We start from the raw sequence: 21,396 nt of genomic DNA, 5'->3' as shown, positions 1-21,396 counted from the left end.
TTGTACAAGCATTCAGCTCAGTCTTAATGTGTTCAGGCTTCTGAACACACATTTTGGAAGTGGATTAAGTGAATTCACAAAAAGGCACTCAATTTGGTTTAAGAGCATCAACAGAGGGAGCTAGTGTGGAATAGCTCTTGGGCTTTAAATTCACACCCCAGCTTACTTCACAAGAGCCTCCTCATGTAGACAAGCTACAGCATTAGCATAACAACCTTACATTATCTCCTTTTCATAGTCACTGCAATGCTACAACTTGATAGCTCAAAAGGGAGAATGTTAAGGAAGTTACTTGCAGCCAGCTGAGTCAATGTTAAACATAACTGGTACTGTCTACACAGACTGCAACATTGCGTTTAACATTGCATTAATTAACACAGCTCTTCAAGGCTGGCATTCTAACATGACCTAATTATCTAGTAAAGACTAGCCCTAGACCACCACTTTTCATTGTGATACAACATTGCATAACATTAGATTTTGAAAAACTTTCCAAGGTCACTTGATTTAGGTTATGTCTACATTGTGCACCTTAAAACTGCTGTGATGTTGTAGCCACGCCATTGCCAAGGTGTGCAATGTGGCCGCTCTTCGTCGCTGGGAGAGAACTCTCCCGGTGACTAAACAAAACCACCCCAAATGAGGGGTGGTAGATTCGTCACCAGGAGAGCGTCTCTCACCAACAAAGCGCTGTCCACACCGGCGCTTTTTGTCGTTAAAACTTATGTCATGCAGGGGAGGTTTTTTTATGCCCCTGAGCTACGAAAGTTTTAACGACAGAAGTGCAGTGTAGACATGGCCTTAGTCTATTATTTATTTAGTGTATACTGATCTGGTGTTCTCAGGAGAAGTCTGCTAACAAGACACAATTGATCTAGAGTGATTATGTTGCACCTTCCAACCAGGTGCTAATTGGATTTGGTAATGCTGATGTATGAAATGATCCCACAGTTTTTCAATATACACTGAAGGTTTTTCAAAGAGATCTGTTTCTGAAACCAAAGAGAGTATCTAGGAATCCTCAGCGATACACACATTTGTATTTTTCTACAATAAATGGCTTAATATATTTCTGAACAACAGCAAGAAAGATTCCCTTTTGGAACCCTACAAATAGGTTTTCAATTTTCAACAAATCCTTTTAAGGCTGGAATTTTCAAAGGCGTTTAAGGGAGTTAGGCAGCCAAATCCCATTACAATTGAAATGGGAATCAAGCACCAAACTCTCCTTGGCTTTTACAAACCCTAGGCTAATTTTTTTCTTCAAATATATCCATAATATCCTTTTTGTCATGACAGGATAACGTTATTTTAATCTCTGTTTCCAATATTCATTTTTAAATATTTCATTCCCAGTTAACTTTAGTTTCTAGCAATAATTTAGAAGTTGCATTTTTGCAAAGCTCCTGCCGTCTCTGAAGGGTAGTCTGAATAATGTTGTCTTTTTTTTTTAAAGGTAAACGTTCTCAAAACATGCTTCTACTTCATTTATGTATCTCTACCACTTTCCCAGCTGTTACTCACGCTGCCAAAATAAAATACATATGTCAATTGTCATCAAAAACTTCACCTTTTTGCCTCTTGCGTAATTAATATCTTAAACATTTTGTTTTCGAAGATTATCTCCAAAATACCAGGGGAATGTCTTTTTTTTAAAAACAAGCACCCCACCTCCTCCTCCCCCCAAGAATAACGAATCTACTGGAAGTTCTTACTGTTCTTTCTAATGGCTGGTTAGAGTCAGGACTGCCATTGGCTTCACCTCAGGCCTCTAAGGGTACGTGTACAGTGGGATAAAAGACCCGTGGCTGGCTTGGGTTAGCTGACTCGGGCTCACGGGTCTTGGACTACAAGGCTTGGGCTGGAGCCTGGGCTGAGACCCTCCCACCTTGCAGAGCCTCAGAGCCTGGGATCCTGCCCAAGTCCAATCATCTACCCAATCATCTACACTGAAACTTTTAGCCCCTCAGCCTGAGCCCCACAAGCCTGAGTCAGCTGACCTGGGCTCTGAGACTCAGTGCCAGTGGCTTTTTAATCGCAGTGTAGTCTAACTCAGACAACTGTGAACAAATGGGTAACAGCTGGCAGAATTATGAGTGTTGCCAAGAGTAAGGTTCCCTTTTTCAGGAAGGATTTCATTGTCTAGATTTGTGGAGTTTTACTAAACCTTTCTATTACACTAACTGCTTAGGGTACATTCACTATAAAGTGGAAAGAACATAAAAATCACACATCACTAATAAGTAAGGATATAATTTAGTCATGGAGGTCACGGATTCCATGATTTTAACAAACCTCTGTGACTTCTTCAGCTTCAGCCCCCCTCCTTCCCTGATGGTGGGCTCCGGCTGTTGGCCCCCCCGGCAGTCAGCCCCCACCCCTTATTTTTGGTAAAAGTCACAGACAGATCGTGGGCTTCTTTGAATGTTTATTTATTGCCCGTGACCTGTCCCTGACTTTTATTAAAAATAACCGTGACAAAAACTTAATCTTACTAATAAGAAACATTTAAGCAATGTCAAAACAATCCATTGCTACTCTGTTTGAGGAACTGACAGAGCTTGGCCTTTGGGATCATCAAATCTACTGTTTGTTGTGAGCTGCATGATCATGTGGATTCCATAGGTCAGGATCCATAATAAAACTATTGACGTCACCAAGCCCATCCAGATTCCAGGGGAGAAGAAAGATGTACAGTCGCTTGCGTAGGAAAACAAGTTATTATGAATATTGAAGCCTTGAATCTGAGAACAAGAAAAGAATAGGTGAGCCCAAATGAATTTACACAACAAAACCTACTTTTAAGATCTATATATTCACTACAAAATCCAGGCCTGAAAAACATTGTGTGCCCTCAATTTCTATTGAAGAGGACTGAGCACCAACTCCTTTTCAGCATGATTTTTCAATTTCTCTCTTCTTCCAGGAAATTTCAGATGCATGACAGTTATTTGTTTTACAAAAAGGAAGTTGTGCTTCCAAACTTCAGAGACTTGGGAATATTTTAAAGGTAAAATTCCAAGAGAGGCATGAGACCAATCTAACTTAATAACTGTTTCAGATTTGCCAACCTAAATGTTCAAAAATCATGAGCCAGGCTCCCAAAATCATGAAGTTGGCTTAAAAATCATGACGTTTTAAAAAAAATAACACATTTGGGGCTCTTTTTATTTATTGTATTTTATTTCAGTGTTTGAGCATTAGAGTGTGATTTTAAGCTTTTTCCCACAACTCTGAAAGTTAGAAACTTACTAGAGGAGTAGGGGAGGGGAAAAAAAGAAAGAACTGAGATTCTCACATATTCACATGACTCTGGGAGATGGGGCTTTAAGGAAAACACCAAATATCACGAGACTTGTGATAAAAATCACAAGAGTTGGCAACACTGCATATTTTTGTGAAAATCAGTTATTTGAATCACCTTTCCCCATCATGCAAATATAAGCAAGAAAGCAGAATTACAAAGATAGCTAATATATTTTGCTCCTTATATAATTATCTCTATGTATGTAATTCTGAAATATAAACTTACCATAGAAACAGCAAAATGGACATACAGGCGGACACATCACTAACATTCATTGACCTGCCATGAACTACGGTGTGATTTTGTGGTAGTAACATGGTGTTTGTACTAGAAATGCGTAGGTTTTCATATGAAAGAGTGATCTGGATTTCTAGCTAGTAAGAATTAAGTCTTTGTCCCTTTTGTCCATAGGCCTTTTGTGTCCCCAGTTCATCAGGGGATAGTAAGGGTGGAGCATCCCCCAGAGAAGCCATTTTTGTTTTATTTTTCCCAGGGCTGTATTTATTAATTTGTAATGAATTTGTACAAATTTATAAAGTAATTGCTTAGTGAAAATAAATAAAAAAAATTTCACAGCTGCAGGAGGCAGCTTGAGTTGCAAAACTTTGCAACCCAGATTATCTGTAGCGTTTGGAAATGTGCATGTGCTGTCTCTCATTCAGTTACTACAATGGCTTGCCAAAATGATGGTTAGTGCAATTCTGCATGATCTGCAAAACTAGAGCAGATGAGGAGGACTTGACCCCTGTGGAGATAAAGACATTTTTGGAGGTACCAGCATACTTGGGCCTCTTTCAAGAATTAAAGACTGTTCTCATTGTTACCATAGTAGTTAACTTGTTAAATCTGACTGCTTTGCACTACATCCAATTGTATGTTTCTGACTCAAGAAGGATTATGGAAAACAAACATTTGGGTTGGGAGGCTGAGTTTGTACACAGCTTTAGTAAGTGATGCGTTTGCCAGGGCATTTCATCGTTAAGCCACTGTTTAGACATCACACCAAAGCTGGAATGGGAGCCACACAATATGGTTTGAAAGATTGATTGAAAAAAAGCAGATGATGCTTCATGTCATTTTGGTTCTCAAAGGATTGAGCTTCTGTGAAACAATACATGCTTGTTACCATTCTTCCAGGACACTCTAGGGTACTTAACAGAGGGATCGATCAGTTTTTACTACGGCAATTAAATTTGTTGGAGCTACAGCCACGAAGACTGAATTTTATTGTATGTGGTAGTATTATTCCTTATTTAAGCAGGATTATGCCTAGCAAACCTTTAAGTGGGAGCTTTAATTATACATTCTTGAAATGCTATGTTTACTTTTAGGAAACAACTGTAGTTTATTTCAGGTTCTCTTATTGCTTTTCTGATATTTGATCATTACTATGCGGGTGTTGTTGGATCCCAGCTGGCAAATAAAGATGCGACTCCCTGCAGATTTGCCACCTGTGTAGAAGTTAAAAATACATAGATACATAATCCTAGTTAGTTATTTTTATATAAATCTTTTGATAAGGATTCCAGCCCACTGTAGGTTTTAATTCTAGTGTTTCAGTTAGTATTATTGTTATACTATAATAGTTTGCCTATTCTGTATCTATTGTTTTTTATTTTTAAAATGAAATTGTATTTTGTGCAGTGTATTGTACATTTTGAATGGAGTTTCCTAATCATTTGACCTTTAACAAAACCTTAACATAGATTTGTTATGTAGATTGTGATGGGTATCCTCAAGGGCAACATGTAAAAGCTGAGGTTTGAAATAGTTTAGCCTTGAAAATCCTAAAATTCCCGGCCTCAGTGTCTTGAGCATTTGCCCTGAGCAGCAAAAGGGGCTACTAACAAGTATGACAGACACTGAAGAAAAATGAAAAGCCTGGATGCAGCTTTAAAAACAACAATGAGCTTTCATTTAGTAGACTATACAGACAGCACTAAAGGGAAAGGAGGAAGCACTTGGTAAAAGGAACCTCAAAATACTAGAGCAGTCCACCATTGATCTATACACCGGTGCTGGTACTTCAGCCATCTGTCACTGGTACAGATTAATGACCAGATTCTGTGCTGGACTCTGGTCTGCAGTCATTGCTCACCTCCCAAAGAACTGTGCTTTTAGTGGAGCTTGAGCACGCTGAACCTTAATCTTATGAAAAGAGCTATACTGGAATTGTCAGAGCTTCACTGGATATCAGAGAGAATACAGTGAGAGGGTGGAGGGGTTCTGGTTGTTCCAGACAAGTCAAACAGTTGCCGAAAGAGTTTGGGAACTAGTAGCCTAGAAACCAAGAGCTGAGAAAACTGCAAAGCGCATTCACCCGCTTGGGAGCTGGGTCTTCTTCATTCACTACAGCCTACTGGGGAACAGCATCTAGTGACCTTTTGAACCAGGGTCTCTGTTGTAGGGGAAGCTTTGGGGCTTGCCTAAAAGGAGAAAAAAGAGGGGCCTGGACATTGCTGTGATAATTTGTGTGGAACTCTGAGTGAAATCATAATCCAGTGGGCGGGGCATTAACCTCATCACACACCCCTGCTGCGGCTATCAAACCGAGAGTCAAGTTTCACCACATCACAGAAGAGACTGTTGCCATTTAAAGTGGGGTTTTGTGTATGTGTATACATATAGAGTGCATAGGTTAATATGTCTTTTCATCTGGGTGTAGGAAATAGCATAATGATTGCTTTAGTATATTTTAAAACCTTTCAACTCTTCAGTATATTTTGAAACCTGCCAGCAAGTTCTCTCCCATTTTTAGCCATTTCTGAGAAAGATAAAGCTGTTTTGTTTGATTTGGTGTTTTGTGTGTGTGCCCTTTGAAACAGTTTAGGTCAAGATAAAGCTACTACCCCAGTTAGGGGTATGTTACTTATTAGGGGTCTCTCTGGTAACTGGGTGGGAGCACTCCACCTCACAGATGGATCTGACATGGGGAAGAGCAGCAACTGGGGAGGAGGTACCGTGACAAGAGGGTGAGGCCATTTGGAAGCTTCCTTGCCATAGTCTCCAGTGTTCAGGCTCAGTCCCGGGGTCTCACTAACAGCTGTGATGTCCCTCATGAGGAAGGGTAATTGGGTTGCAGCCTTAAAGCCAATCTCAGAATGTTCTGGGGACCCGGTAGGCAAGGGGATGCTGGCAGGGCCAGCTTCAGGCACCAGCCGAGCAAGCTGGTGCTTGGGGCGGCAGCTTGTAGGAGGCGGCATTCCGCCCATTCCTAGGGCGGCACGGCCACTTTTTTGTTGTTGTTCCGCTCCGGCCGCCCTGTAGGGGGCAGCAGCGTGGAGGATGGGAGCGCCCTGCAGCAAGCCCGGCAGGGCAGCTCACGTCCTTCCCTCCCAGCCGACCGGAGAGGCGCAGAGCCCTCCTGGCAGGGGGCACGGCGGGAGGGGCTGCGTGGCAGCGCCCCACTGAAGCCCTGGCCGCCCCCCTTCTCTCTTTCCCACTGCTCCCTCCCCCTCCCCCCCCGCTAGCCAGGGCACATCTGCAGGGCAGGGAGTCCCCCTGCACCCTGGCTCCGGCCACGCTGCAGGTTTTTTTTTTTTTTTTTTCCTTGGGGCGGCCAGAAAGCCAGAGCCGGCCGTGGATGCTGGTACAGCTTCGCTAGATAGACCAGGGGGAAGGAAGTCTCCTGGAATTACTAATGTCCCACCCCTTCCCACAGGTGGGGAACTACACCCAGCCTGTTCCCCCAAGTAAAGCTGGGAGCAGTGAGAGACGGGTTGTTTCTTGTCCCACCAAGATAACTTAGGTTTGGATCGGGTCCCAGTTTATAATATATCTTCCCCTATCCCCATTACCCTGATTGAGTGTATTACTGTCTATTGTTTTTTTCCCTTTCTGTAGATGACTTTATAGTGACTTGTTTTTTTCAGTTATTCTCATGTTGTTGTTCAGAAGCTGCCTGCTCCCTCTTTCCCTTGTTCATTAGCACCCGTAGTGGGCAAATAGCTTTCTTTTAATGTTTTTTTAGAGTTGAACTAAAAGTACAGGTGTTATGAATATATGCTGTTCAACACCTACTCTAGCAAGTAATCGTTCCTGGAATTGCCTCTGAAATGGCAGTGTACTCACTTGGAACTCTGAAAGGTAAATATCCCAGTTCTTTGCTTCACTGTTGGCTGGAATCAGCTTTGCACCATAGAGACTGCTGGTCCCCACCAGCTGACAATGAAATGAATACTCCGCAGGAGCAGAGATGATGGAGACATTAAATCTAGCGACCATTTGGTTGTCATGTGCAATCTCAACAGAATCTAAAGTAAACCATTTTCGAGCAGAGCCTGTATAGAACTTGTTGGTCATTAGAAATCTACAGAGAAGAAAAACAGAATAAATAGAGTCAAACTGACATGGAAAAAGTTATAATATTCATTGGTGTGCATGCTTAACCCACAAGTAGAATCCAACAGGGACCATCATTCAGAGAAGAACAGATGGCAGATGAGATTAATCATCACTAGCTCTTTGCCCAGGAGACTGCAGTTAGTATCTCCTCGTACAAGAGGACAGGTCATGAGTGAAGTGACTTTGTGAATCTTGTTTTACCACTTGTTACAGTTTTGTATAATAAGCTATAATAAGCAATGTTTTCGTAATTTGAATAAGCATTTATTGTTTCATTCTGCAAAGGACTGTTATAGTGCCATATTTCATAAATAAACCAGCAGAAGCTGAAAGATTGTCTGCAGAACTGCAGTATTTTGCAATAAATATTTGTATGGGATTTTTTAAAGAAAAGTATTTTTATGAAGGGTACAGACATGAAAACCACTTTGATTTATTATAGCAACTGTTTCTTGGTTCAGATGACTAAATGGCCATTTGCATGTTCAAATACCTGAATTTATACCTGGAGGCACAATTTTATCACTCTAGGTATGTTTAGAACCCCCATCACTAAAATATGAGCACCTTCCAAGTATTCTAAAATAGAAAAATATTGAGATAATATGTGTAACGCCGACAGACCCCAGTCATCAGCGGGCAGGATTGTACCTGGGACCTCTGGAGCTTAGTGCATGAGCCTCTACCGCATGAGCTAAAAGCCAACTGGCTGTTAGCTACGGCTGTAGAGCAGACTCATTTTACCTCTCTCTTTAAGTGTTCTCGGTGCCACTAGATGGGACAGAACACCACACCCAGAAGGTGTGTGGGTTACATATGGAAGTTTCCCTCCTTTGGTGGACCTGAATCCTATTGCAAATTTGTACCGTGTTGCATTCAGGTATACCAGTTCTCTCATATTAAATATATTCTCTGTGTCAGTTGAGAGGGTTGCTATTGGAGATTTCACACTTTTCTCCTTATTTTACCATGCTCAGTATTTTAATTCTACCTAGTTTAAATTAATTTTGTTTGTCTAATGCTAGCTGAAGAATTTTTTCAGTAACTTGCAATCACAGTCAGAGTCCTTGGGGTTCTCCCCGGAGGGTGAGTATAAATTTGGGTACTCTAAGCTGTCGGCCCACCAGGAGTATTAGATGTGGACTTTGAAAATTTTAGGTGATGTTTAGGTGCTGCTCCAATAGGTGCCAAACAAATCTGTAAATACAAGTTACAAAAAAATCAAAAACAAAAAGCACATTAAAAATAAAATATGTGTAGGTAGTAATTTTTGTAGTAGATAAATAGGTAGCAAGTAAAATGGACACAACATATCAATTGTCTGACTAACAAAGATGATATGGCTGAAGTATCTCAGAGCCAAAAACAGCCCTTAGTTTGAGCAGGAAACACCTTATTATAGTAGAGATTCCGGTCATGAACAGGAATTGAATCTCTTCACAATATTTTTATTATTTGTTATTTGTATTACAGTAGCACCTGGGGTGCCAGTTACAGACCAGGACCCCATTGTGCTAGGTGCTGTACAAGCACAGAACGTCCTGAACTGTTGTAAGTCACTTATCTCAGGGCTGCAATCACTATAAATAGAGCAATTGTCCAATAAGACGCCCCAAAAGACCAAACAGGACCACAACTTTCAATAAAACATACTATCAGTTTAATGTACACACAATACTTGAATTGCTAATTCTACATGACCAATACCAACACCGGCAATAACTAAGTAATATTTGTAAATGGGTAAAGGCTAAGGGATCGACTGGACCACTTGGACATAGCCCTGCAATAGAGCTGCATGGTGGAGTGCTCACAGTACTACATACCTTCAAGGTATGCAACATCCTCTCCCACCCCTGAATGGCCAGCCAGTTCTGCTGGCCTGTGCGTGAGTGAGATTGCAGTCATGACTCTGCCTACTCACTGCTCCTCCTTACCCCACCCCCTTTGGGTAATGTGTACCCCTACAGGAATAGCAAGGAAGCAGTTCCTGCACTCCTATGCGTATAGGTATTGCAATTCTGTCCAGACTTTGCACAGGCTGTGCATAAAATGGAACAAGTTTCTTATCCCTCTGCTACTGTTTGCTCCCACCCAAAGCTAGGCAGAATGTAGCTCTCCTTTAGGAGTCATAATTATACAACCAAATAAACCAAAGTGATGCAGAATGGAGAGGAAGGGTAGGATGTTTTATAGATATCTATATAGCTTTTGATGCAGTGCTTAGAAAATAGCATTGTTGGAATAAAAAAGGTGAACAAATGGAACGTATTCTCAAGTCATAGAAGACAGTCAACAACAACTTCTGATTCTTGTAAACATGTACTATTATTTGTATTGCAATAGTGCTGAGAGGCCTGATAAAAGATTGGGACTGTTCAGACACATTTTAAGGGACAGGCAGGAAGCTTCAAGATAATCAGCTTTGAAATATCAAGGTTTTTGTACAAACCAACAAAAATGCTTAGTTGCACTTAAAATAAACCAGTCTTGCTTATAGCTTGGAGGATGAACATCTCTCAGGATCCCAGGTTAGTTTCCCAGTTCTAAATTCTGTCCTCTCTTAGGTTACCAGAAATCTTTCTTTACAAAGCTCCATGAAGTAGGCCACCAGCTTCTGACTGAGGATTCTTGGCTCAGTTCCCCATCCCTTTAAACAGGGGCAGCAGAAAACTTCAGCGAGGAATTAACGTCTTGCCTTTTGGTGGGACGCAAGGAAACTGTCCATAGTGGAAGACAGTGACAATTTAATACGTGATTCAAGGATTCAATTAACATGGGGATCTAATAATCATTAAAATATGGTTCTACTGGGAAAGTAGTCAACCACCGCTTTTGTCCCTCAGATTTCAGATCATACTTTCTCAGCGTAAATTTTTCCTAACTGCTAGTCTTGAAAACTCAATCCAGGATCTGAGTGTCAAGCTGAGTACTTTTTTCCATGCATCCATCACCTTTAATAACAATCTGCTGGCCAAATTATGCCTCCACATTAACTGCTGTGGAACCTCCTTCAGCCCTAAGTGTCTTTGAACAAGTTGGAATTTAGTAAATAAGTCTATTTATGATCTGCAAGAAGGAAGAGAACAAGCTTGACACTTATATCCTAGATTGAGTTTTCAGGACTAGCAGTTAGCCTCTGCGGGGCTAAGAGGAGTAAAATGAAATAATACTTTTTCTGTCACTGAAGTGAGCAGATATGGTTTTGAATATACACAGACCTTAAGAATTGTTGAGGTAGCATGTGCCATTTTACATTGTGGCTTTTCAGAGCAAAACCACACTTTGAACTGTAAATAAAATTATCAGGAGAAACCATTCTCTTCAGTGGACTTCCTGTCCCTCTTTTCTTGGCTGTCTCAAGATCTTCTTATGAGACTGGAGTCTATCTCTTATGCAGTCTTGGAAGAGCAAAACACTTCTTTTTAACAATGCCCAAATAAACAAGCCCCAGATAATCCCCTGTCATCTTTACTGTATGCTGAAGTTTAAAAGACCTTATGAAATTCTCTAAATTCTGTAGTGGTCACCCCTCTTTCACTTATTGTTCTACCTGAGGCTGTTCAGATAGAGGGCATCAATGTTTTATTATATTGTTGCATGTTTCTATGAGTCCTTTTCCCATTGTATTAATAGCTCTTAGAGCTCCAGTGGAGGAGAATGTAAGCTTTGTAGTTTAATACCCTTTCTAATTCCATCCTATTTTCTTTTACCTTAGATGGGGCTTGCTACTTTGTTTTCAAGCTGCCATCCAATAATTTCAATTCTGCTTTCAATTATTTACTCTATCCAATTATTTTCTTCTCATAAATTTCATCTCCTTAGGTCATCTCCTAAAATGTATCCCAAACTAATTTCAGGTGAACTATGTCCTTATCAAATTAATCATAGTATTTTTAAGGCCAAATTCTGTGCTCAGACATGTGCATGCAACTCCTACTTCACTGGGAGTTACTCACAAGCTTCCAAGGTAGGATTTGGCTCTAGGTTTCATAGTAGCCTTTCAAGCACAGGCAGACCCAAGATTGTTCCAAAGAGGAGATCTAAAGATGGTGGAACTTGGGTGGAGGACAGTGGCTCATCCATTCCTGCCAGCTTGTGGGGCTCCTCTGCAAGAACTCCTGGTGCTTGGCTCTTAACAGTATGGGATAAGCATAACTGGGGAGAAGCCATTGTCAATACAATGCCCCCTATGGACCTTCCTGATTCACTGTTTCGAACATTTAAAGTGGGGTTTTTGTGCAAGACAATGGGTGTGCAGCCAATTAATCTCCTACGAAGCTGTGCTGCTATAAGGGATAGGTCTGGATTCATGTAGCTGTACTATGTTCTACCCATGGATACTTTAGATCTTTGGGGTTTGCATGTCACAACCCCTTCTATTCAGTGACCCATTGAAAGACGCTTTTAACTCATTAGAAAGGCTTGTTCAAACAGGTGTTCTTACAGATAACAACTGGGTTAGAAATCCCTTTAAGTTTATCAGTCAGGTAAGCTAAGGTACCAAAGAAGAAATTTCATAAGTAATTAGATAAAATGAGATACAAAAAAAAAAAACATAGCAAAATCTATTGTGGGAAAGCAACCTTTCCCTCCCCACAAAGGAACTTCTTTGTCTCACATCCTATAAAAGGTAAGAGGTTTTAGGAGTTAGACTGGGAATAAGCAAACTGCCAACATTGCACTTCTTACAGAAGAGCAGACCGGGGTGCCATCTTTTCATCATTCATAAAAGGTGGTAAAATATACTTTCTTTCTGTATTCTGTATAGCGCTGTATTAATCTTTGACTAATAATCTGGTTAAATAATTCCAACTGAGCCAGTTATTTGAAATCATGAATAATTATTAAAATTTAAATATGCAACAGCAGTCACCCACTCACAGAAGATGTTCAGCACCTTGCAGCACTGGGCCATTAGACTGTAAATTCCATTACTGACTTCTTTTGTTTCATTTTGCAAAACACTGAATACTCTGATAGTGCTCACTGAATAATAAGACTGCAAGCACAGCGATGGATATGGAACTACTGTTTAGATATTAGACTTACTTACACATCACTATCCCCACTATATTTATTCTGGCTTGTGGAATAGTCCTACAATGGATATGATTAAGTAGATGATTCATAAACCCAAGAGCAGCATGGGAAATGGGTACACTTTTGACACTGCTAGCAATAGGAGAGTTCATGTGCCAATGTCCTATGAACATAATTGTTTTGCTACACTTTTTTTTTTAATTAGGAGAAGACCTTATCTGTGGACATCAAAAAGGTTTACAGATCTTTAAAGTTACATGTGCATCCTACACTATATATAAGGGTCTAGCCTATTGGTTCATGAATCTTCCATGCATTGTAAAAAGAGTCAGCACAGAGAAACAAAAATTAGTTAACTTATAACATTTTTGAAAGATATCAACATAACTCTACGACCCATTGTAACCTTATTCCAGAACAGAAATAGTGAATAAAAAATGTGCACTTGATCCTCTTCTGTTTATGTCCTAATTTACAGATACTCCTCAAGTAGAAAGGTTTTATGAATAAACTATAAAGATACCTTATTTTTAGGTTGTTGATTCCATCCACTAACCCAGTATAGTTCAACGACAACCTACGAATAAAAAGATATTTTAAATGTTACAGTGTGTCAGTTTAAATTAGGGCATTGCAACTTCTTAAAATCAAACTCAATTTTCCAAATCAATAGATAACTACAAAGATATTACACAGCAAAAAAGATACAGTAAACTGGACAAATATCACAAACATTTCAAGCAGAAATGCTTCATCTCCCTCCAGCAGGTGTTTTAAAAGAATGGAAAACAGAGAATGCAATGACAAGAGACCTTGTTCCATGAACATACTCACCGCTGGATTAATACCACGTATTGGCACGGCTTCACTGTTGGGAAATCTTACAATGAAATTGTTGTCTCACTAATGCTAGTGGAGGTTTCAGTGGTTGTAGAAGAGAGACAAGATGCTAACAGAAGCTGAGATACAGCAGCTCAGAGGCACTGAGGAAAGTAAAGATAACTATTCTAGCCAAAACTCATTTTAACTGTACTCTCATAAGCAAACAAGGAAAAACAATAAAAGGAAAACAGTCATAAAAAACAGAAACCAAGATTAAATGATTCCTGTGGTGTTGCCTCTGTCATTTTCCTACAAGAAAATGAAACTTGAGGTATTTTATCCAAGGTGGTTTATTAAATTAATATTAGCCTGTTGAAATTGCACTACTTCTGCTTAGCTGTTAGAATCACATGCATTTTATGGTATGGATCTTTGTCCCACTCACGTTGAATTGGTGTCTGAACAAACAGATGAACTGAAGTCCACCTTACGGGACACAAATGTTAAATTTGTCAAATCCGCATGAACTGATTTGTTGGCTGTGAGGCTGAAATTACTGGCATAAAAAAGGATGCATGTGCTGGTTCCATTGGTCACATTCAGTGGATAGTATGCATCTGTCACTTGCGCTTCAGTGGTCAAGAGTCGCCGTCTTGATTCCAACACTACATTGGGTCTTCTGGGAATCTGGGGTAACAGCACATTAACAATTAAATTACTAAACAAAAAGAAAATTGGGACTGGTACACATAACTTTTCAGCTCTATATTGTCAGTTTGAATCCAGCTCAGGATTGCAATCACCAACAGTTATTAATATCTTACAGCTGTTCACCAAACTCATTTCATATAGACCACTGGTCTTAGTCCAGTTTCCAGTGGGCAGGTATCCTCATCACAAAACCAGTCTCACTAACACTAGCTGGGCAACCTTGTGACAGTCTTAGCGACAGAAGACTACATGGATATGGAACCTACCCTGTCTTTTCACCTCTCCAGGTGGCTTTTCCAGGTCAGTGTTGAGTTTCCAGCACAGTGGCTGGGCGTTGTGGGGAAGTTTGTGCTGTCACTGTCCATTGCTATACCTGATGTGGGTAAAGAGAGTACTCCATTCTCAGGCACTGCTGATTGAGAACGTTTCATGAATCCTAGTTCACACTACTGAAAACGTTTAAAATAATGATAAACAACAACTGATGAAGGGGTGCAAAGAAAAAAACCCAACATACTGAAAAAAGAAGAATGGCTACATTCTATGGTTTCCACCAGCCTTGGAATAGTAGTGTCCTTAGTGCTATTACCTGGGAGAATTAATTGATTTTTTAAAAATGTTGATATAAGTTCATTTTTTTCTCTTATAGAACGGCAAACAAATTTCAGTTAGCCAGGCTGAAGAGTTGGGTTTTTCTGTTTTGTTTTTTGGCAAGCCATTAGTTTAAAAATTGCTTAAATTTTATATTTTTTATTTTAAAAACAGGCTATTAAATCAGTAGGGATTAGGCTCCTCTAATGTTTTCTGGAAAAAACAATTTTTAAAATGGCCAGGGGGGCAAGATGTTGAGGTTTGAAAGTATATATGTTTACTGCACATGCACAGCACTAGGTCCTTAGCAGGAGGCTTCCCAGGATTCCACTTGATAGATAATATATTCTAATAAGTGTGCCACAGGCATCCTGGGTGAAATCCTGGCTCCACTGAAGTCAGTGGCAAAGCTTCCATTGACTTCAATGGGGCAATGATTTCATTGCTTGTTTTTAGGCACTCAGACAATACTCTACATCAGCGGTTCTCAAACTGTGGGTCGAGACCCCAAAGTGGGTCGCGGCCCCATTTTGATGTGGTCTCCAAGGCTGGCTTAGACTTGCTGGGGCCCAGAGTCAAAGCCCAAGCCCGAGAGCTTCAGCCCTAGGCAGCGGGGCTAAGGTTACAGGTGCCCTGCCTGGGGTTGAAGCCCTTGGGCTTCGGCTTTGGCCCCACAGCCTGGGGCAGTGGGGCTTTGGCTTTGCCCCTCCCCTGGGGCATCAGGGCTTAGGCGGGCTTGAGCTTCAGTCCCCCCTCCTGGGGTCCTGTAGTAATTTTTGTTGTCAGAAGGGGGTCGCGCCACGGTGCAATTAAGTTTGAGAACCCCTGCTCTACATGATCCAACTGTGGCTGCAAACTGTGTCAAATCTCCCTTGTCTTATTAATGCAAAGTTCTTATACAGCCTCTGCAAAGGTGGTGTCTATGCTAGTGCCACATATGAAAGTATGAAGCAAAAAATTAGGGGTGGGGCAGGGACTACTGGATCTCTATTTATGTGGATCCATTAGTTGAGAACCCTTCCAAAAGGAGTGTCAAAGGGCAATGGCCATTACTACAGCATATTGGTTGGAATAGAGGTTTCATTATAGCCTTACAACCTGTCTGTAGACTGTAGTCTCAGAGAACTCTGTCTCCCTAAGTTCTTGCTTAGCTCCTTGCAAATAAATTAATACACCCCAAACTGGGAAAAAAAGAGTTAAGGAGCAGTCCTGGGCACACGTGATTTCACCTCACCACCCCTGTTGCTCCAGCTGGAGGAGGAGCTTAAAAGAGAGCCAGGCCATCTGAAAAAGGGGCAGACAGGAGAGACCTATCTTGGGAATCCCTCAGTAATGGTACAGCAGGAGTCCTGGCTGCAAGGGAGAGGGCCTAATGGAGTGACTAGCCTTTCCTTAGGACTAGGGAACCCTTCACTCCAACTTCTGGTGGATTATTTATGGGGCTTTGATCACACCTTGGACAGTGAAAGTACATGGTAGGAAGTGGCCCAGGGAGGCACTCTGGGGTGTTTGCTGTCGCTGCCTCTCGTAGGGTCAGAGCCCTGGGTCAGAGCCCAGTGGACAGGGAGGGTCTGAGCTCCTCTATCATCTTTCGTGAAGTGGGCACAAACCCCTTCAGAAATAAGGGGGGATAGAGACATTGTAAACTTTGAGTCAAGGGTGCAACACCCACAGTGGATGGAGGTGGGCTAAAGACACTTTCTTTTTGGACTACATATATTTTGTTGGACTTTATTACTCTGTAAAGGGAAAATCAATTGGTGACCTAGGCAGAGGGCTGAGTCGCTACCTGAAGGGGGGACTGCTAGAGCTGGGATCCAGTGACCAATCACCAGGAAGCAGCGGTAAGCCCAACCCCATCACAATTGGCTTTGTGCAGGGAGAGGATTATTTTACCCAGTACACACTAGTATAATGGGCTAAATTAAAAAGCTTTGACTAATATTAATCTAAATCATGCCCTCAATGTTATTAGTTCCCCCCCCTCCCATTCTTACTACAGAGTACTGCCTTTTAAAATGTAACTCGGATCCTTTTTGAGCAGAGCAGCTAGTTTAGGACCATGGGGATGTTCCAGTTCGAAGTAGAAATTGCAGGAGCCTGGTATTCTTTGATGTATTGTTTATTCCTTGTTTATTTACAAGGAATGTACAAACTCCCGCTCCTCTGAATGCAGGAGGAACCAAGAACAAAAAGAGCAGTTTCTAAGTTTACAGCCCAAGGCCTTGTGGGCCAACAGACCCAAAAGCTCACTGTCTAGCTTTTTCCAGCATCACATTGTGCTTACCTGTTAGTTCTTGGCATTCTTGCTTTTTGCTTCTGCCTCCCTCTCTCTTTCTGTGTTTTCTGCCCTCTCTCTCTCTCTCTCTCTCTCTCACTCAGACACACATACCTGGTCGTATGCTCAGTGGAACCTCCACCCTGCCCGCATGGCGATAGTTTCTAAACAGACACTATTAGGCTTTATTTTAGGTGCAGCACCCTTAAGTGTTTCTTAAAACTATCTTAAGTGAAGGGTGCATTAACACATCAGTTTGAATGAGGTTTTTTATCTCATCCCATAACATTTCACCCAGCTCATAATAATGTATTAACCCACATATTTTAAATAAAGAAATATGTCTCCCCTAAAGAAGAGAATATTACAGAGGAAAATATTCAGTTTTAATATAAAACTTTGAATCTGTCCCTAGGCCCCTCCCCCCCAAATGTAATTATTTTATTTTTGTATTGAGAAAAAGATCTGAAGACTAAATTGTATTTTGTCTAACAATTGACTGCACATTATGGGCGGATGGGCCCAGCATATCACCTAAAGAGGGTTTTTTAAACGACTTGCTAATAACTGAAAACAAGACTATAGGAGACAATGACTAAGCTATGGGGATTAGTTGAGTATGTCTGGAAAAAATATAAGTGATACATTTTCAGCAGACTAAAGCTTTATTTCCACTGCTGTACTGCCAATACTTTAACCAGGGGGTCTCAGAGAGATTTTTCCCTTTATCCTCTGAAAAAGCCCATATATCAAAGGTGCATTTGCCTGCAGAATCTATCAGTTTGTTTCCCTATCTCATGCCCAAGGAAGGAGGCAACACCATTTGGCAAACAAACATCTTTTAAATGCACTTTGCTGGAACGCTTATACTTTGTTGCTGAAAACAGAGACAACATATTGATAGTATAGCACACCATTCAAGTGTTTGTGCTATTTAAAGGAGGGCAGAACAAATAACTTTTAGGGAAACCTGGAGGTGCCCTCGGGAAAGACTCAAAAATACCTACTCTTATGTAATATTTTAATGAGTCCCAGGGATAAGTCATCTGTGGCAGGAATGATTTAGCAGGACCGAAAGAGGGAATTAATTCCTTCAGAGGCAGGAAAATCAACCCAACCTTTCCTTCAAGTTGATGCTGGAATTTTAAACAAAGGGTCCCTCCAGAAAATCACTACCTATTTCTATTTCAAACATGCATTTATTGTTCCTTTGTTTTTTAATTTTATGATCTATACCCTGCTGCAACAAACATGAGTTTCTCTAGTTAGAATCATCCTACCCAAATCTATACATTTAATGATAACTACAAACAACAAAATACTTACTTAGAAAATTGGTTAAGATTATATTGTATTCTCTTAAATGCAATTTAATCTCCATGTTCTAAATCTTTAAAGGATATTATTATTATTTTTACCCTTTATCTTTCTGTTGGGCTTATCAATAACAATTCTGATCTCACATGCACAGTGAACAATCCCTGTAGCTGACTGAACAAGGCACATAATGAAAGGGATGCACTTTGCATTGTCTTCTATCAAAATTGGGCTGACCTGGTAGAACTGAGTGTGGACTGAGAGTAAGAAAGGACCCAATTCTTTCCTTTGATCTGCATTGTTTGACTCCTAATTCAGAATAATCTGTGGTTTTTTTAAAGGAAGAAAGAGCCTCCATGGAAAACATCTGACCCACTGACTTTCCTCTCTCCTTCAGAATAGAGCAGATCCTCAGATCCACATAACTGGTATTTTTCTGGTGGCCCTCTCAAAACAGTGTGGTTCATAGAGCTAGGGCAATGGGGTCCTGGTCTATGATTAGGGCTCCTATGCACGGTGGTGCTACAAATAAATAATCAAAACAGAGATTTTGGGTCAAAATGATTATATTACACTGATTGTACATGTGCAAGAGAATACAACAGAATGGAAACTGCTTATAATAAATGTAAAGAGAAGTACAAAAATAGTGGGGAAATAGTTATATAAGAAGATTCCAGGATTGTCACGGTGTGTGTCATTTTTTAAAGTCCAAAATGTCTGAGTCAGTGAGGAGCAATGGAAACAGCTACCAGCATGGTGAAGGGCTCTTTTGGTTCAGAATATCAGCAGGTTGAATCATCACTGGGATTCCCAGTTTGTTACCATACAGTTTTTAAATTCGCAGCCATTTGACTTTACAAATTACACCTGTGCGGTTTACAGCTGCAGTTAGTCATATCTAATACCATGCCAAGAGTCGTAGACCATTATGATCTCAGAGATAACCAATTACTACCCTAAGCAGCAGTTTCATTTGGTTTTCTGAGGGAGACTGCACAGATCAAGGATTACTTGGCTCAACTGCAATGCCCAAGCAACAGCACAGGCTTTCAGCTACTAGTACAATAAACAGTTGTAACAGGATAAAAACTCTCCATTCTCCACTGTATCTAAGGATGGGTTTTTTCTGGGTATTTGTCCAAAAGGCAATACTACTTTTTCTTCCCTGAAAATAAGTTTCTCCATATTCTTTTTTCTTTGACTGTTTTATGGCTCACATAATAATGGCAATGAGAAAAGGTCCGGGTGGCACAGGAAAGAGTATGACACAAATGAAGAAATGGCTTATAAAGTGAGAGTTAGCAATGGACTGGTCCTTTCATTGTTCATCCTCTGGACTAGATTTTGGCCACCTCTCTGAGTAAGCTGCCCTGCCATACCCCTGGAACTTCTGCACAAGGGCTGACCAGAATTCCAATGGGAAATGTAGTCCCTGCTCCCTCTCCCAGCAGTATGCACTACAATATTGTATTTATTCATTAATTTATTTAACCATTTGGAATCCAGAAAAGTATTTAATTGTAATAGTCTCTAAGAGCTATAACTTAAGGTTGAGACTTCTCAAAGCTAAAGAGGGGATTTAGCCCTATAGAGTTCCCATGGAAATTAATAGAACTTGCATGGTTAAATCCCAAAATCAGCTTGAAAATCATAACTGGAGATCTTCTAGTTTGTGCAGGTTATAAAAAAGAGACATTGTGGATCTGAGAATAAATGCATCCTAAATGATCTGCACTCTCGTGTGTTATCAGACCCATGGTTGATACCAGAATGCAGTCTCTTCAAATAGGGGCAGAAATATTCTATTTTCCTTCTGAACTAAGCCTCTGGAATGTAGGCAGCATTAGGACTAGCCAAAATGCTATTTTATAGGAATACAGGCTAGGGAGAAACATGTATTGTGTGTGGATTTAGGTCACTTTAGAGATTCAGGCTTTAGAAAATCAAGGTGAAAGTGTATTGCGCAATTTGATTAAGCTGTTTCGACTTTGGGGCCAAATCCTAGTCCTTACTCAGGCAACACTTGCAATGGCTTCAATGGGTGGTTTGCCTGAGTGAAGACTGGAATTTTTAGCCCTAATTACCATTGTATGAGGAATACAACAATCCCCCCCCCAAAAAAAAAATTATACTGTACTGATGTTTTCTGTGTCCAGTGAAGTAATAACTAGAGATCCAGTTCTGAATTAGACAACCAGAAAGAAGTACCTGGTTAAAACCCCACATAATTAAATCCTCTGTATGACTCATGTACTGTATAGTTTAAATACTGACAATACTTGGCAGAAGTATGCACTTGGAAATTCCATCTGCAATGATACACACACACAGTCACCAGAATACAGTGGTGTGTAGGAATTCACTGACACATGGCATTTTGATGAGTGCAAGGATCCTCAGGAGAGGAAAATTTGTACCAAAGAATGAATGAACTCATGCTTCACTCAGCAATCTGTGTGGATCTGTGACCCAGCTGTATATTGTAGGGCAGTAGAATTGAGTGCATTCACCAGAAGAAGGAGAGAGAATTGAAGCAACAATCCTATTTACAAGTGCACAGCAGGAAATGTATTTTAAAAAATAGGATTTGCTGAAATTGGAATGGGCACTTTAGCTCCTCACACAGATGAAATGAAACTTTCAGAAAATGTACTGCTTCTGAGAGTGCACTCTTCACATTCATAGATGCTTTAAGCACAGTTGGTAATAAATCATTAGAAGGTTACTTGCTAGCATTGTGAAGTGGATCATACATACTTTATTTCATATCTGTGTAAAGCAGCTTCTAATAACTGCAATTGCGATGAATTCATGTCACTTCGCCTTGCAGACTCTCAGGATGAGGCAGTTCTACCTCTTTCCCCATCCTTACCTATCACTCTCATCATACTCTATCCTCTGTTCTTCCTATATAAGTTTAGACAACTCACTCAGGGCAAAAAGCAGGTATCCTGGATGTATAAAGGAGAGGGGAAGTGTG

General features: G+C 40.6%; 1 protein-coding gene across 1 annotated transcript in view; it reads right to left on the bottom strand.

The window, feature by feature from the left end:
• Positions 1-2,442: 2,442 nt before the first annotated feature.
• Positions 2,443-21,396, bottom strand: part of LOC112120520 (V-type proton ATPase subunit S1) — a 79,384-nt gene continuing 60,430 nt past the window's right edge. Inside the window, exons 8-11 of the mRNA XM_024219630.1 lie at positions 13,962-14,203; positions 13,218-13,271; positions 7,379-7,616; positions 2,443-2,744 (exon numbers count right to left, since the gene is read on the bottom strand). Coding sequence (XP_024075398.1) covers positions 2,535-2,744; positions 7,379-7,616; positions 13,218-13,271; positions 13,962-14,203 — 744 coding nt within the window. The 3' untranslated portion in view covers positions 2,443-2,534. The remainder of the gene's footprint in view (positions 2,745-7,378; positions 7,617-13,217; positions 13,272-13,961; positions 14,204-21,396) is intronic.

Source organism: Terrapene carolina, unplaced genomic scaffold (assembly GCF_002925995.2).
Source record: "Terrapene carolina triunguis isolate 2854851 unplaced genomic scaffold, T_m_triunguis-2.0 Scaffold68, whole genome shotgun sequence".
NCBI classification, from domain to species: domain Eukaryota; kingdom Metazoa; phylum Chordata; order Testudines; family Emydidae; genus Terrapene; species Terrapene triunguis.
The sequence above is the reverse complement of the archived record's forward strand: the minus strand, read 5'-3'. Positions and strand labels throughout refer to the sequence as shown.